This window comes from Rhamphochromis sp. 'chilingali' (assembly GCF_963969265.1).
Source record: "Rhamphochromis sp. 'chilingali' genome assembly, chromosome: 7".
NCBI classification, from domain to species: Eukaryota; Metazoa; Chordata; class Actinopteri; order Cichliformes; family Cichlidae; genus Rhamphochromis; species Rhamphochromis sp. 'chilingali'.
In genome coordinates, this window is record NC_137934.1 from 21,067,951 (window position 1) to 21,085,518 (window position 17,568).

Here is a 17,568-nt window from a genome sequence, read left to right on the forward strand (position 1 = left end):
TTTTCCCAAAACATTCTGTGGACTTTGGGATCATCAAGATGTGTTTTGGCTAACATGAGACTAGCCTTTGGCCTGTCTTTGGTCAGTGGTTTTCTCCTTGGAACTCGCCATTTTTGCCCAGCTGTTTTCTTATTGTTGAATCATAAACTCTCAACTTAACTGGGGAAGGTGAGGTCTGCAGTTCTTTAGATGTTGTTCAGGGGCTTTTGTGACCTCCTGGATGAGTCATTGATGGGCTCTTGGAAGATTTTTTGGTTGACAACTCCTGGGAATTTTCACTACTGTTGCAAGTTTTGTGGATAATAGATGTCACTGTGGTTCACTGGAGTCCCAAAGACTTGGAAATATCTTTGTAACCTTTTCTACACTGATCGATGTCAGTGACTTTGGTTCTTATTCATTTCTTTATATCGTGGCATTATGTGTTGCTTTGAGATCTTTTAGCTTACATCAGACAGGTTCTCTTTTAGTGATTCAATAGATTTGGACGTAATCAGATTTAGATTTTTTTTTCTATGATTAATAAAATACTTAAGTTTACAAAAAAAACAGTGGAAACATATACAAGGCTGGATGCAATCTAATTACAACTCGTGGGGGCAGCAGTGTGAATTAAGAGACGCAGTCTGCTGAGAATTGAAAAGATGTAGAAGAAGCAGCCCCGTTAAACCTCGTGAAGCGGGAACTGACAACTCACCGCTATGGACTGGTAAAAACATTATTTTTAAGCGTTATTCAGCAGTTATACACATTTTACTCTTATGTATGGTTAGTTGGGCATGTGTCTGGTGATTACAGACCATTGGCCTTTTATTTAGTCCACGAGTGTGCTAAATTCAGGGACTTCAACTTTGCTAGCTAACGTTAACAATGCTAACAGCGCTAATGCTGCCGTTCACAGTGAGTGGCGATGCTAACCGGCTAAATGCTCTGGTTTTGGTACAGTTGACAGTCGGTAACAAGAGCTGCTTTCTAGGGTGAATAAAATAAGAACTAGTGGTTTAGTAGAGCTGTTAGCAGCCAGTATTTTGGAAGAACTACTGCAATTAGGGAAGTATTACGTAAAGATAGATTTACGAGGTTATAACTGAACTACGTTAAGTGTTATAAAGATTGCAGTATGTTGTTGTTTTATGAGTACTAACTTTTGATATGCTCTCGGCTATATATATCGTGGCAAAATTGTTTGCTGTAGTTGTTTTATTTACATTGCATGGGTTCACACAGAACTGTGACGCTTCTTGTTAGTTTAGGCACAGTTAAAGCCAGTGACTAAAATTGTTTTTTAAAGAGAACCGTCGGGAAGTGCCACGGCTTTTTGTGTTGAACCTAACAGTAACCTTTGACAAGTGATTAGAAAATTAAATTGTCTTTTGTCTTCTTTTGACTGCTTCTAGTAATTTAAAGATTTACATATAATGTCAAGAACAAGGTTGATGTCCAGAGCTGTGGCAGCTACAGAGAGATAAAGATGATGAGCCATACCATGAAGCTCTGGGGAAAGAGATGCTGAAGCTAAGAAGTGAGGTGATTAAAAAGCAAGAAGCAATATGGCTTCACGAAAGGGCAGGTTTACAGGATCTTAGTGAGACCTGCCAAAATGTATGGTTTGGAGACGGTGGCACTGAAAAAATAGGTTGTCAAGCTGAAGTGACCAGGATGGACAGGATTAGATACAAGGACAGCTCGGGCTGAGATGGTTTGAACATGTGCAGAGGAGGGATGGTGCATATATTCGACAAAGGATGTTGAAGATGGTCTCTGGAGATTCACGGATGGTGTAAAGGTGGACTTGGAGAGGAGAATTTTTGGGAAAGGATGACGGGTAGGGAGATGATCTAATATCGCAACCCCTAAAGAGAGCAGAGAAAGAAAAAAAGATGTAAATTCAGTGATGTAAAAGCCTCTGAACTGCACATACATTAATATGTTTATAATTCTCTAGGTAAGGTGCTTTCTTGTGCTTCATCTTGTCCTTCAGGGCTCAGAGTGAGCTGCCGTCTCCGGTGGTTCGAGACGACGAGGTAACGGTTGCTGCCCGCAGGAGGAGGAAGAAAGTGGCCTGTATCCTGCTGCAGAAAGACTTTAACCTGATTCCTGTCCAGCCCCTACACCAACCCACTCAACCCAGCAGCTGCTGATGGGTCTTTTAATAAAGGGGAAAGGTGGAAATGTAGCTGCAAGCTTTATGGTACATTCACCTTTCTAAAATGGGAACAGGAACCTGTAACCCTACGATTTAAACTGTGATTTGTCCCGTCTTGTCCATTTTAGATGGTGGAGTCTCAGAATTGGAGGGCTTTATAACCTAGTTCAATCAATGTTGGTTGGTTTGGAGTGCTTCATTTGGTGGAGCTTCCACACAAATGCATAAACACAGTCCAGGTGGGACATGGTGTATGGGTTGGATTATAAATGAGCTCCCGTTGGTGTGTTATTGTATGGTGCAGAAATTGTTGTGATTATTGAGTCATGGTTAAGATCTGTAGTATGAAGCAAGTGCAACAAATCCTAAAATCCCAGCAAGAGATTCTGGGTATCATGATGACGATTATCAGCAATCTTTCTTGATCGTTTTTTTTTTTTTTTTTTTTTTTTAAATTTAAAAAAAAGTGGATTTTTTAAAATTTCACCTTTCTAATGCAATAAAACGACTGATTGCCGCCTGCATCTGTGTTTAATATGGTGGCATAAGTAGACTGGAAGTGCTTAATTTATCTGGGGTTTTGTTGTGTGGAGCTGTTTGCTACAGTGTTCATTGATAAAGTAGAAGCTGCTTGTTTTCCTGACTGTTGCTGTCAGTCCCATCACCCGGTAGCGGCAGCCCTGTCATTTCCACAGTGACACCAGCCCGGCCCCTGCTCAGGAACACACCTGCTTCACTCTTCAGACAGGCGGGTAAGACACACACTCACTCTCACTCTACAGGTATCAGAGGCATTTATATTTGACTAAATCTCCACTCTCTTCTCATTCATCTGTTTGTCTCAGTTACTCCCAGAGTTCCAGATGTTTCATCCATTTTGGCCCCAGGAGGCCGAACGCCTCGATACACACACACGCCCAGAAACGCACTCAGCAGTCTGGTAAGACACACACACTTCTCTATTGATGTATATATATTTTGTTAAATAAATGAAAACGTGAGTTCTTTGCACTTCCACTGTTTTCCATGACACAAAGAATGGTGTCTTTGTGTCAGTGATGTCGCAAACTTTCTTTAATGTGAAAATACAGACAGCAGAAAAAACATATTGATTAGTGTGGGTTTTGTTTAGGTAGTTAAGTTGTGATTGGTGGAAATGCTGTCGTCACTAACCCAAACAGGCCAGCTGCTGACCAGTTAGCTTGCTCAGATACTCCAGACCTTCAGTGTATCAGTTTTGTCAAACTCTGCTTGAACTTAATGATGTATTACTTACAATCATATTTATGTTGAACTCATTGCCAACTCCATAATGATGCTCTGTGTGTGTAGAATCTGGACGACAGTGATTGGACTAACAGCATGTACACGTCGCCTGTTTCGGGTCTGGAGAACACGAGTTTCTTCAGAGAAGATATGGGGAACCTCAGCTCAGCTCTCCTAAAGGAGGATGACCCAGGAGAGGCTGGTGAGCAAATCACCTGAGCATGCCCAGTTACTCTGCAGGTGTCTTGTTGTTCCCGCTAACGCTCCGGTTTTTGCTCCTTTAAGCCGCTGCCAGTCTTTTCCCAGAGTTCCTCGGGGCTTTTCTGAAACACTCTTCCTCTGCCGTGTTTGAGCTGCTGGATGATTATCAGGCGCTCTGCCAGGATAAGGTAGGCGAGTTTGCTTGATGTGGTGTGAAAGCTGTGCTGTGCTAATTTTAAATGCTCTCTTGTCCTCCGTCACATGCCTTAAGGTGGATGTGCTGCAGTCTGTGGTGCTCAGAGCGGGTCAGAATAGTAAAACAGCTGGCGTCCGTTGGCTGCTGCAGCAGGAGAACTGCACCTGGAGGCTCATCACCTCGCTCTACAGGTACCTAATTCACTGATTCACTTTCTGTAACTAATTGGCTGTCTGCTCAACTTTCAACAATCAAATGTGTTCATGTAGAGATCGGGTCCAGTTGGCGCTGGAGGATGACCTCATGACAGACATGGTTGTGAGTAACGTATTCTGGATTGTTTTTGGCCTCTTTTAAAACTACAGAGCTCTAGCTTCAGTAAACAACACAATCACAGCAGGAATCTGAGTCTTCTGGAAGCTGCAATGATTACCTGTTTGTGTTTGTAGGTGCCCAGCGAGAGCGAGAAGGTTGTAGTGGAGCAGCTTTTCCAGAGAGATGCCGTCATACGACAGAGCCAGGTAGCTAACACACGCACAAAAGAAAGAGTTACAGTGATGAGGGTTTGCAGGTTGTCTAGAATAGAATAGAATAATCCTTTAATTGTCCCACAAGGGGAAATTTGGGTGTAACAGCAGCAAGAAAGACACATATACAAACAAGACACAGAACAGAAACCTACACAATTTATATCAAGGACAATGGTTACCAAAAACAGAGTACTGTACCGTTATTAAATTAAATAAATTTAAATGAAATTAAGAGGCAAACTCTGGTTAAAGTGTGAATCGATTGATAAAATAGTGCAAGTTACAGCGCTGATGTAAACCTCTGTTTGCTGGGAGCAGTTTTGATTGTACAGTTTGAGAGCTGCAGGGAGGAAGGACCTGCGGAAACGCTCCTTCGTGCATTGAGCATGCAGCAGTCTGTCACTGAAGGAGATCTGCAGTTCAGCAACATTTACATGCACGGGGTGGGAGACTCTGTCCATCACAGAAGTTATTTTGGCCAGAGTCCTTTTGTCTCCCACTACCTGCACTGGGTCCAGGTGCATCCCAGAACAGAGCTGGCCTTCTTAATGCGTTTATCCAACCTCTTCCTCTCAGCTGCTGATAAACTGATGCTCCAATATACAAAACTAAAAAATGACAGATGCCACCACAGAGTGATAGGTCTTTAAAAGCACTCCCTGGACTCCAAATGACCTCAGCAGGTAGAGTCTGCTCTGACCCTTCCTGTAAAGAGCATCAGTGTTGTGGCTCCAGTCTAGTTTATTATTCAAATGAACACCCAGGTACCTATACGAGTCCACTATGTCAATGTCCACTCCCTGGATGTTCACCGGTGTTAGTGTGGTGGGGCTGCGTCTGTGTCTGTTCTACAGGGCAGATTTAATCATGGATTAGCTGCAATAGGGTTACATGATTTCTGTCTTTTTGTTAGATTTTTAACAGTAAATCATTCAAAGATGAAAATGGTGAGTTAACTTGGGTCCTTCTGGATCCGGCCTGCACCATTAATGAGTTTATCTCAACTCTCGGGACTTGTGTAGCTTATTGATCTCAACCCGACCATCCTGTGCTCCTGTACAAAACTAAAGTGAACCTGTACCACATGAAATTAAAGCTGTGTACTTACATTTCCATTGTAGCAACACCAAGTCTTTAGGATCTTTAGTATTGGTGGTTGTGGTTTACTTTATTTGTTTTAATTCATAAGAAGCCCTTTCCCACGAGTACCTGCTCGGCTCAGCTCAAATCTTGGTTTTTAGGGTTTTCCATTAGGTGGTATTACCTGGTACTGGGTAGTGGTGTTTTTTTTTTTTTTTAGTAACCTACTCAGCCGGTGTTCCAGCTGAGCCGAGTCGATCCAGAAATGTGACGTCAAGAGTAGGGCTGGGCGATATGACCCAAAATTCATATCTCGATATTTTTTTTAGCTGGATGGCGATATAAGATATATATCTCGATTTTTTTTTTTTTTTAAAGTTTAAAGTTAAGAGCAAAAAGAGATTTATAGTCACACTGTGTCCCAGATGTCACACGGGCACTTTTATTTACATACAGCGTAGATGTACATGAAGAAATTACTCAAAAATAAATTATCAGCATTTATTAAATAATCATGGTCCATAAATAAAGGAAAACAATCTTGTTTTTGTGCATAACAAAAAGCTCACAATTGTGCAGTCAAAATGTAAACTAATAGACGCTGAGCGTAATAACAAAGACAGATTTCACAGCTGCACCACGTCTCTGAACAGGTACCATTTGTGGTCCTTACACACACACACAGTACGTATCACTCCGCGAGGCTCCTCCTCGGTAGCCGTAATCCTCCGACAATCTATCAAGCGGTGCAGCTCCGTAGCTTAGCAAAGTCATATTAAAACATTTTTGACAGATTGCTGAGCGCTGTGTACCACATAAAATCGGTTCGCGGTCAGTAAGCACAACCAGAATTCATACATAAGGCGCACTGTCGATTTTGAGAAAATGAATGGATTTTAGGCCGTGCAGCCCCTCTGGGCTGCATGTCGTTAGCGCGGTTAGCTCGCTAACACGTTGACACCGTCCAGCCCCACGCACGGGGCGATCCGAGTTAACTCGCTATTTCCGCTTTCATCTTGTCATTGCCTGCAGGTGAAGCTATGGGGGAGGGGGAGTTGTGTTCAGTGAAGGAGAGGCGAGGCCGAGTAACGTTGCGTAGAGACAAAAGTGGACGAAAGAGAGGCAAACCTGCGGCTCCATAAGTATAATTATAACGTAACATAGACTATATCGATATAAACGATATTGTCACATCTTGTATCTCGTATGAAAATATATTGATATTTTTTAAAAAACTCGATATATCGCCCAGCCCTAGTCAAGAGACTGAATGCCACTAATCGGACAGTCAGTGTCGTCATGGTTTTGTGAATGAAGAAGCGTGGAAATTTTGGTAAAGTCTTTTGATCTTGATGGTATCTGGACTCTATATTTCCTGTGATCTAATGAGCTGATTGTAAGGCTAATTGTTTCCCTGGTGGTTGCTGTGTTGCAGCTGGTTGTTGATTGGCTGGAGAGCATTGCCAAGGATCAGATTGGAGATTTCTCTGATAACATCGAATACTACGCCAAAAATGTGTGCTGGTGAGCCCCTTTGTTTATTTATGAAAGCATAAAGCCCACATTGTTATGTGCATTAAAGTCTTCGGTGGGGTATTTGTGTTTTAGGGAGAATACTCTCCATGCACTGAAGATGAGAAGGAAGAGCGGCACCACCTTCACAGTCCCTCTGGTCACTGAGCTGGTGAGGCCTGTTACTGCAAACATAATCACATAATTTCTTTGTCCCCTATGTTTCTGAATGTGTTCATAACGTTTGTGTGTTTAGGACCCAGATGCCCCCCTCCGGCAGCAGCGCCCCCTGGCTGATCTGGACAGAGAGGACGACGCCCGGCTGCTGAAGAACCTGTTCACACTGATTAGAGCGGGGATGACCGAGGAGGTGAAGAGACATTGAGACGCACAGCAGGGGATAGAGGGGCATCAATAAACGAATGTTTTTATTAAAGTTCACCTTCCAGACAAATTCAACTTAGTGCTATATAAGACTGAAACCAGTCTTGAAACTCATTGCTACCCGGAGTGGGAACCGTAGTCTCAGGTTCACGCTCTAATTCTCATCCCAGCCTCTTCAGTCAGGGTAACAAAAAATCAAAACACACTCAGTGTTTTCTTTAAAAGCTGAAACAAGTCAAGCTTTTAGTTGTGTTTCTCTCTGCTATGATCCAGAAAATATATAAGCTCTGAAGGATTTCCACCAGGAAAGCTGTAAAGCCCGGTGGCTTCAGGGTAATCAGAGGCAGATAATTTAATAGTGCACTTTATTGGTGTCGTGCTGGTGCTTTGGGAGATCCTCCATGATGTCTCAGGTAAGATTATCCTATCTCTTAGGTGCACCATAAGGACAGGAAAGCTGAGAGGAGCTTGGAGCACATAATGAAAAGTTTTGATGGTCTCTGGTGGATGCTGTGAAGTTTCATTTGCTGTTCATTTCTTCAGCGGTTTGTCTTTGTGTTTTTTCAGGCTCAACGGTTGTGCAAACGCTGTGGTCAGGCCTGGAGAGCAGCAACTCTGGAAGGCTGGAAACTCTACCATGACCCCAACATGACCTCAGGTACTGTCTAGAGATGGCACGATACCACTTTTTTATGTCCGATACCGATACCGATATCATGAATTTTGATATCTGCCGATACCGATATGAATCCGATATAGTGTGTTTTTTAATCAATAAAACTGTTTTTTAATATCTTGCTGCATTTTGTATAAGTTCATAGTCAAGTTTAAATAAACAACAGCACTAAAGCTATTCTGTTATACCTGTGTGTAAAAAGTACACTGCGCCCAAAATATTTCATAGTTCAGCAACACTGATCAATCTAATAAACTTAAACCTACACCATCCTCCCTATTCTGGTATTTTAAAGAGTACTTAGCAGAAATATTAAGCAACCTAACTAATAGGGTTGCAAACTACCAGCAAAAAAAAATAAAAAATAGGGAACCACCCTCCACCCTCCACTTTGTGATGCTTAATCGATGTAATCAACTTTAATTTGATGCAGTGTGAAAAAAAAAAAATGCACAGAAATAAATTATTTTTTCAAGAATAATTAAATAGATTCAACATCTTTCTTCAACAGAATTGCAGACTGCACAGATGGTACTTTCCCAAAGGAAAAAGTACTATAGCTTACTAGGGTATATTAGACTTAACAGTTACTATATACAGTAATGGACTTCTATACATTTTACATCAGATTAAAACTTTGGGTGTAAGATTCAGATAATTATTTATTAAAAGCTAGACATTTTAAATGAGAATAAGAAAGAAAAGTATGTCTTTGTGCCCCCTTTTCCCTGTTAATGCCCTATCGGCCCCCTTGGCTAAACTTTGCTAAATCCGCCCCTGCACAGTTACCAGCCGTCAGCTGCGTAGAAAAAGATCCTGGTGTAGAAAGTAATATTAAATGAATTCTAACAACAGCTGATCAAGCTTAAACGTGCTGCTGTTGTTCAGCCGCTGGTTTCCTCTTTCTGGTGCAAAGTGGGCCAAAAACAAACTAGAGAGACGGAGTCGCGACAGAAAAGCCGATCAGCTGATCATTAAGCAGTTTCATGAAGTAGCGGCAGGAGAGAGAGAGAGAGAGAGAGGCACTTGCTCCATATATCAGTTGTTAAGCTTAACGTGGGAATGCTTTACAAACATTCAGAGAGGAACTTACACACTTGCTTTACTTCTCTCTGGGATAACTTCCTCGGAGATGAAATGCTGGTTTGGTAGCGAGACTACAAATACACACAGCCGCTGTATCACGTGACCACACTGCTCCGACGTGCTACGGTTATGAGACGAGTTACGCCATGTCGCAAGTTTTGTGAGGTGCTTTTTTTGATATTTAATGGATCGGATTACATTTTTTATTTCTCGCCGATATCCGATCCAGTAATTTAGGTCAGTATCGGACCGATACTGATACGTAATATCGGATCGGTCCATCTCTAGTACTGTCTGGCCCCAAAGTAACGAGCACAAGGAGTGATGTTACTTAAGTTTAAATATCTGTGCTCAGCCATCCAAAGCAACGAGAGAAATTCTGTAAGAAATCTGAGCCTTTCTGTTTTTCAACATAATGACACAGAAATGCTGCTGTATGAAAGAGCGGAATCTGTCAGCATGACAGAGATTAATTGGGAATAATCTGTAAGGAAAAACAATGTAAAATTACTATTTGAAGTTCAGGAAGCTTATTCCCCAGACTGACCTGTATGCATAAAGCAGAAATCTTGTAATTCACAGAAATAGCCCTTTTTGCCCCTCGGCTCTGAAAGGCTGATGGGGTGGTGACATCACCCTGCTGAGTGAGTGCAACAACTCGAGAACGAAGTGATATAGAGCTCAAATTAATAGGGGCTTCTACCAAAAATCTCAGACTGGTTTGAATCTCAGTGACCTTGACTTCAAGGTCAAAGGTCCAGTTTTTTAAAAATCTTCTAAATGTGATAACTGAGGAGCAAGGTGACCTAGGAGTTTAAAATTGATGATAACAGGGGTGTCTACTAGGAGGCTGACAGGTTGTGTGTGTGTGTGTGTGTGTGTGTGTGTGTGTGTGTGTGTGTGTGTGTGTGTGTGTGTGTGTGTGTGTGTGTGTGTGTGTGTGTGTGTGTGTACAAGTTGTTTTAAAAAAAAAATCTGTGGTAGATGGTGAAATAACATCTTTCTGTCTTTATGCCATTTAGTTATTTACCTATTGCTTAATAACTTTGGTGTAGTGTGAATGGCCATTGGGGAGGTCTGAAGAAACTTAAATTTGACACACCTGCTTTAATTGGAGAAAAGAAGAGGAACCACCATGATAATTACAATTCCTGAAGCCTGGGCTTGCTGCTCACAGTGATCATTAACTGTATCCATGTTTAATATGTACATCCACCATTGTAACAGCATTTATGACAAGAAATAAGGAAACGCAACAGGACCCTAATTAAAGGAATTTCTGGGACTTTTCCCACCTTTTTAAATACAAAGTATACCTGTACGATCCTTCTCTGAATGACTGTCTATTTGTCCTCTTCTCTCTGCAGGTGGTATCGAGTTGCAGCCAGTTGAAGGAAACCCACAAAGAGGGATATGGAAGGCCTGCTGCTGGAGAATGGCCGAGGAGGTACGTCATGCATTACCAAATGTGTGAGAAATAAGAAGGCTGAGCTTGTGTTCAGTCAAGCTTGAAAATGAGAAGAATAAAGCAAAATAAAATGTGTGTTTTAGGAGCAGTTAAACAGATATGAGAGGGCGATCTATGCCAGCCTGAGTGGGAACCTCAAACCGGTAATATAACCAGTTTCTGTGTTAATCAGAAATCAGCAGCTCAGAGTCACCTCTGTGTTTACGGTCAGTCGAATCTTAGATAATGGCAGACCTGACTGTGTGTGTGTGTTTGCGTGTTAGCTGCTGGCAGTGTGCGAATCGTGGGAGGACTGCGTGTGGGCGTATTTCCGAGTGATGGTAGACTCACTGGTTGAGAAGGATCTCATGTCTTCGGGTATGGCTCATCATGAGGTGGAGACGTTACCACGGGAGTACCTGGAGGCCAAGTACGACACACACAGAATAAAAAAAAAAAAAATAAAAAAATAAAAAAAAAAACTGCTTCGTCTCTGATCTACTGCCTCCTCTTGCAGCTGGACCATGGAGAAAGTGTTTGAGGAGCTTCAAGCATCTGAGTCGAAGGTAAAACCGGTTCTAACTGAATGTGATTGGTGGGACATATTGAAATTGCACAGCACAGTAAACCAGTGTTTGTTTGTTTGTTTGTTTATTTTTCTGTGCGCAGAGGGTGCTGGAGGAGACGAGAGAGCATTATCATGTCATCCAGAAGTTTGTCATCCTGGGGGACCTGGATGGTAAGACCAGCTCTGACCCGATGGGTCGCATCAAACATGTAAGCTCCAGTTTCTCATGAACCCCTTTGTTTGTGTCTCATTCAGGCCTGTTGGAGGAGTTTTCCGATTGGCTAACTGCATCTAAACCCCTCCCCTCGCACCTGCTGCGCTTCATGACTCACCTTGTGCTGTTCTTCCGCTCCTTGGGTTTGGCACTAAAGGTAAAATTCACGTTAAAGGTTCTTACTGGTCATTTTATGAGAAATTTTTCGCTTTAGCCTGTATTTAATTTATAGATACTGAGAGCTGATTGGATCTGATGTAATGTAACTTTAACCTCACTTTTAAATAGGGCTGCTCGATTATGGCAAAAATGATAATCACGATTATTTTCACTGAAATTGAGATCACGATTATTTGACGATATTTATTTAACCTTTTAAGACCTACTATAGAACCAAGTCCACCAGAGCTTATATTATTTTTTTACATGCTGTAGTGCCATTTGTGGGAGCATTTCAAGTTGCTATACATCAATACAACTGTTATAGCCCATATTTTAATAATATGTATGCATTAAGTCCATAGTAATTACATAAATTGCAAAAAAGTGCAATAAACTACAAAAAAAATTGAAAATTGCTTTTGTTTTGTTTACATATATTTCTACTTGGAGAAATTTAAGAGGTTTATCCCTCAAAACTTTAAATACAATAAAGTTGTAAAAAATAGTTTACAACAGGAAATTTATTTTGAGTGTCTTCATAGTTTTATTTTGGAGATACAGCAATTTTTATACACTGCAGGAAAAACAAAAAACAATCCTATGATGCAAATTTGCAAAGAAAACAGCATGTGCATCATTTCACTGTGGGAAGTGTTAGGAACAGCTGATAGGAACGGCAAAGCGTGTTTCTGGAATATTATGTTTTTGTTCCTGCAAGCGATTTTTATGCAATTTTTGCAAAGCTATATGTGGAACGAAACCGTGACCGAGGACAAGCTGATGGCATCAGATGTAAGTACAACTCCTCCGGTTTCATATGCAAAACAAATTATTGCGCTAGCTTACACGGTTCAGGTTCTACAGGGATTTAAAAATAGTTACGCAAAACGGAGCGTGCTGCTCTGACCGGCTTTAAAGGGTTAACAATGACTTTTAAAAAATAATATAAAATAGTGTGCAACACCACTGAAGTTTTTTTTTTTTTTAAACTCTCTTTTCAACCAACGGCAGTCACTCTCCAAATAACTTCTGCTTAGCTTTCCGAGCTTCCCTCGGGTCCTCTTAATCAGCGGTCTCCAACCTTTTTTGCGCCACGGACCGGTTTATGCCCGACAATATTTTCACGGACCGGCCTTTAAGGTGTCGCGGATAAATTAGGGAGGGGCTAATAATCGGCTCAGTCATTTTTAATGATCGTTGAAAGCCCAGATCGTAATCGTGATTAAAATTCGATTAACTGAGCAGCCCTACTTTTAAATGTATCTTTCAGCTTCTTGCCTAAAGTAAAGAAGACAGAGCTGACAAACTCTCAAAGAATAAATAATTAATCAACAAAACTGCAAACAGTGAATCACTTTTTCATTTTTGGTCATGTTTCCAGCCTTTTTTTTTTTTTTTTTTTTTTTTTTTAATACAAATTTTGAGTGTAAAGAATTGAGCTGATTGGGTGTGAGGAACACTGTGGAGTCCAACAAATGGGCTTTATGTTTTGTTTTGTTTTTTTATAACCCCCCAAATTCCTCAAACTCTCCCCAAATCCTAAAAAATTCAGGATACAAATCTGGAGCCGCAGCAGAACTTCAATACCAGCTCATGTGAATGAGGCGTTCACATCGAGGATAATCAGTTTGTTTATGGGTTCACATTTTTAAATGTCGTGTTCCCGCCTCTCGCCTCTAGGAGGAGGTGTGCATTGATGTGGTGAAGGCGTACGTCTCCCTTCTGATCCAAGATCAGCAGACAGACCTTGTGGCAAGCTACGTCGGCCAGCTTCCCGCCGACCTTGCAATCTCTCAATATGCTGCGTTCCTGGAGACCGTCACCCAGCCGGAACTCCGCCCCCGCTGCCTGCAGCTCGCCATTGAAGCTGGTGAGACAGACACACACTGAGGTCAGTAAGAGCAGACCCTTTATCACTGAAAGAAAACTGACCATGTGTGTGCATAGGTCTGGATGTTTCTGCCGTAACCAAGCTGGTGGTGGAGACTGTGAGAGAGACAGACGACACAGAGTTCACGCACCATAGCCAGACGCTGGAGACGGGAACTACGAAGGTAACGACCAAAGTGTTCACTTTGGATTTAATTTCTCTTATGAGGTCATTCCAGTAATTTGTCTAAATTATAACAAATGTAACTTTGCACACGTGTGGGAATATATTAGGGCAGTGTTTCCTAAAGTAGGGGGAGCGCAGAGCCATTGCATAGGGGGGGCAGTATAAATTTAAAACAAAAAGAATGCTTGGACACGGCTAGCATAATGGACAGGGTTTTGATGGGGCTTCCACACAAATGCAAAGCAGAAGATGAACGAACCTTTGCCACATATGTTTCCAAACCAACTTCCTTTCAAGCCAAAGACTAGAAAATATGGTGACGCATAGCTTGCCTTTGGCTTCACCTGCACCTGCATTTGTTTCCCCTGCTTTGGGAGCATGCACTGGGCTGTCCAAATCACGGACAAACAGTATCCCACATTCTTGATTTTTAGTTCACAAACACTTCTTATAATGAAATTTTGGCGATGTTATCTCTTTATACAGGAAAGTTACAGTGGGATACAAATAATATCAGGCTGATCCTGCCACAATTTGTTCCCCCGGTTAAAATAACAAACAGTATCCCACAGCTGTTTGTTTTTAAACCCATTTTGCACAGAGACATTTTTTTGAAAAATGTATTGATAGTAGTGTTGAATAGTATTACACAGTAAAAAAACAAAAAAAAATCAACAAACAACTGTACTTAAAGTAATTACACCATAATGATGGTTTTTTTTTTTTTGTTATGTGTGTGGTTGGAGGATGTGCTTGTGTCGGGGATTTTCTTGTGTATATTTAAAAAAGAAAAAAAAAGGGGGGGGGGGGGCTAGCAAAAAGTTTAAGAACCACCGTATTAAGCCATGTGTCACAACTTTGGTTTAAACCTTTAAAAACTACATAAAATTTTTATATGTGGAACATCTTAAAGGTAAACTGCCTTATTTAGCAGAGGTATGCAGAATGTTCCAGTGTTGGTGAAATGTGTGGAAACGGGAAAAGATATTTAGGGCCACTTGCACAATTAAATTCAGCAGCCATCACGCACCATGTCTGGAGAGTGTGTGGTTTGACTGTTATGAGAGCTTCACGCTCTTGCAGGTAATTCTGCTCTTGGATCTGAATCCTTCCCGCTCGACTCGACTGAGTTTTACCTGCGAGAGAGTGACTCTGCAATGAATACCTGCACCCTTGAAATTATTTAATTTGCTAAGGTTTTTTTTTTTTTTTTTTTTTCTTGCATCGAACTTCTGACATAAATATTATTCCATATACACAAGTCTGCTGAGTCATTGATGCGCCGTATCTCCACTTTTCAGAAATAGAATACTTACATAATTCCCTTTAGGGATTATGTATTTTATGGCAGTTTGTTTGGAGCTGGCCTATATCAAACACAAGCAGAAACAATAGTATGAAGTTCAGAGAGATAACAGGAGAAATTCACACAGCTGCAACAACGTCTGTTTCCGTTTGACGAGTCTGAATGATGTTTTCTGTTCAAGCACGTCTTGATCAGACCAGTTAATTTAGGGTCCATATGAACAGTGATCTTCTAATCCAAGTGTTCATCAGGCTGAAGATGTTTTGTTCATGTAAACATGGCTGCAGTGATGTTGTGCTCTGATAGGAGGACCAAAGGAAGATTGATGTCATTGATTGGCTCCTGTATGACCCTGCCCACCGAGCTGAGTCCCTGAAGCAGTCAAATGCCATCATGAGGAATTTTTTGGGTACTTTTTTCTTTTAGCTGTTTATTTATTGATGGTTTTGTTTGTTCCAATTAAATTGCGATTTAGTGGTCAGCTGACTTCCTTCGTCTGTCGTGCCTTAGCTCTGCAGAAACATGACGCAGCCAAGGCGGTGTTCTCTAAAGTCCCGGAAGACTCGATGAGGGAGATCTGCTCCCAGTGGTCAGGAATCAGTCAGACCACGCCGCTTCCTGCTGAGGACGAGAATGCCATCAGAGAGCACCTGTGCATCAGAGCCTATCTGGTCTGTTAGCAACACCTCTCTTCATGTTGTTTTTATAACCCAGTTCACTGAGATGTATTGGACTGAATGTGTGCTTTGATGGTCCTGCAGGAGGCCCACGAGGCGTTCACTGACTGGTTCAGACACAGCAGTTCAGCCCCACAGAAGCCGGCACCGGCACCCGAGGCCAAATTCACTGAGAGGGTAGCCAATGAGATGAGGGAAAAGGAGTACCAGGTATTTTTTTTTTCATTTATTTTTTATTTAGTTATGGCATCAGTGTTTAAAAATAAAAACTTTACCACTGCAGATGTTCCACATGTGCATTGTCTGGTTTTTCAGGCCTCACTGTCTGCCTGGTCCTGCCGTCTGGATGCTTTGACGGAAGATGTGAAAGAGAGAATCTACAATGTTCTGCTGTTCGTGGACGGAGGCTGGATGGTCGACAACAGACAGGTTACTGCTTAAATCACCACACACACAAACTCTAAAAGATTAATTGAGGAGCATCAGCTACATTCATAACATGACCATGTGGTAATTTAATATTTGGTTGGTTGTGTTTTCAGGATTCGGATCCAGACTCAGAGCGCAGCCACCAAATGGCAGCTTTGCGCTCTCTGTGTCTTCCACGCCTTAGCTTGCTGCTGCTCAGCGTGCTGCAGAGCTCCTCGAGACACCAGGAGGCGCTGCGGCTCGCTGACATCATCTCGTCTGACCAGCACTGCCTCTACCAGGTAACTGAAGCCTGCATGAACTTCCGACTGTTAACTTATGTTTTCTTTGTCAGGGTATTACTCCAGGAAGCAGGTTTAGCTATCAACTGAGTTTGTTAATCCTGAGTTGAAAGGAAACTTTTTTTTGTTCCAGAAAGAGAGTTGACTTCAACTCTGAGTCAATTACCATGGGAGCAGACAGGTTTTCTTCAGCAGGATCTTTTTCTCTGACTCCACCCCTCCTGCTACACCTGAACCGCCTGACTGACACTCAGTTTTATTTTCTCATTCATGAAGTCGCTGTCCAAGCCCAGAACAAGGCCATCAGATGATTTTACAAGCACTGGAATCCCATGGAGATGTGTTTAACATGCACACTTTTATAATCATTCGTCAGTATATGTGGACAGAGACATTATTGGACAGTGATGCCGCTTTCAGATTGTCTGTGCCTCTAAAATATTTACATGACTGAGAAACAAACAGATCTGTGCAAAGCTACAGATCACACTGATCAGTGATCTCAATGATCAGTCATTGATCGTGTTGTACTTAGTCAGTGATGGAAAAATGTCTCACAGCTGACTAACTGGAAAACGAGGCAATGTGGGATTTACAAATTTATGCCTAAGGCGCATTTACCGGAGTGTGCCAGTATTCTTACTTGTATTTATTTAGTTTTGTCCCTCTTGGGTTACAGCTGATTATTTACATTTAAAATCAAAAATAAAATTAGGATTCCATCTTCAGCTGATGAAAATTAAAGTGGGGTAAATATGGGGTAATATTCAATATTCCTCTAAAACGACCCGTTGCCATGGTGAATCGTGGTATTGGAGGTCCATTTATGATGAAGATTTTCTTTCCCTACTTACGGACAGACTTAACTTGGGGTGAACATACTCGGAGTTGATAGATCATATTCACATCAGCTGTACTGGAACGTGAAACTCAAGTTTGTAGAAATTCCTGGTTTCTGTTTCTTTGTTTTAACTCTTTGTTCCTCTTTGCTTGCTCTCAGGTGTTTTCTAAGGAGGAGCTGAGGAGGTTTCTGCAGAAACTGAGGGAGTCGTCTCTCGCTCTGTTGGACCGAGGAGTCGACCCGCTGGGCTACGAACTGCAGCCATGAACGAAGAAACACACACACATAGCAGTGTTTAAAGCGCTGCTGATTTTTTTGTTTTTCGATTGTCTGTTTTTTGCAAAATAAAAAAAATAAAAGCCTGTTTCCTGTAGTGCCTTGTGTATTTTAATTAGAAGCAGTAGTACACGAGAGCTGCCACAGGTGCCAATTTGGGTTTTAAAATTAATATATGTACATATAAACAAATTCTTTATTTAAAAACTATACAGTTATTTATGTTAGAAATAT

The 17,568-nt window shown here is 41.6% G+C and overlaps 1 protein-coding gene across 1 annotated transcript; it reads left to right on the forward strand.

Annotated features, from left to right (window-relative positions):
* Nucleotides 1-574: 574 nt before the first annotated feature.
* Nucleotides 575-17,421, forward strand: nup107 (nucleoporin 107). The gene is made up of 27 exons (XM_080886176.1): nt 575-709; nt 1,982-2,064; nt 2,803-2,898; nt 2,992-3,086; nt 3,479-3,614; nt 3,698-3,801; nt 3,885-4,000; nt 4,079-4,127; nt 4,259-4,330; nt 6,855-6,943; nt 7,028-7,103; nt 7,188-7,301; nt 7,883-7,973; nt 10,445-10,524; nt 10,629-10,688; nt 10,809-10,954; nt 11,042-11,090; nt 11,194-11,263; nt 11,348-11,463; nt 13,149-13,338; nt 13,416-13,522; nt 15,137-15,239; nt 15,341-15,501; nt 15,592-15,717; nt 15,823-15,936; nt 16,050-16,217; nt 17,218-17,421. The coding sequence occupies exons 1-27, from the start codon at nt 702-704 to the stop codon at nt 17,323-17,325; spliced, it is 2,727 nt and encodes a 908-aa protein (XP_080742302.1). The 5' UTR covers nt 575-701; the 3' UTR covers nt 17,326-17,421.
* Nucleotides 17,422-17,568: the final 147 nt, after the last annotated feature.

Bases quoted from the DNA above. Each gene is read 5' to 3' on its own strand.
- nup107 (XM_080886176.1), top strand. The intron at 10,955-11,041 runs GTACGACACACA...CTCCTCTTGCAG, and splicing joins CGGGAGTACCTGGAGGCCAA to CTGGACCATGGAGAAAGTGT. The intron at 13,339-13,415 runs GTGAGACAGACA...GTGTGTGCATAG, and splicing joins GCAGCTCGCCATTGAAGCTG to GTCTGGATGTTTCTGCCGTA.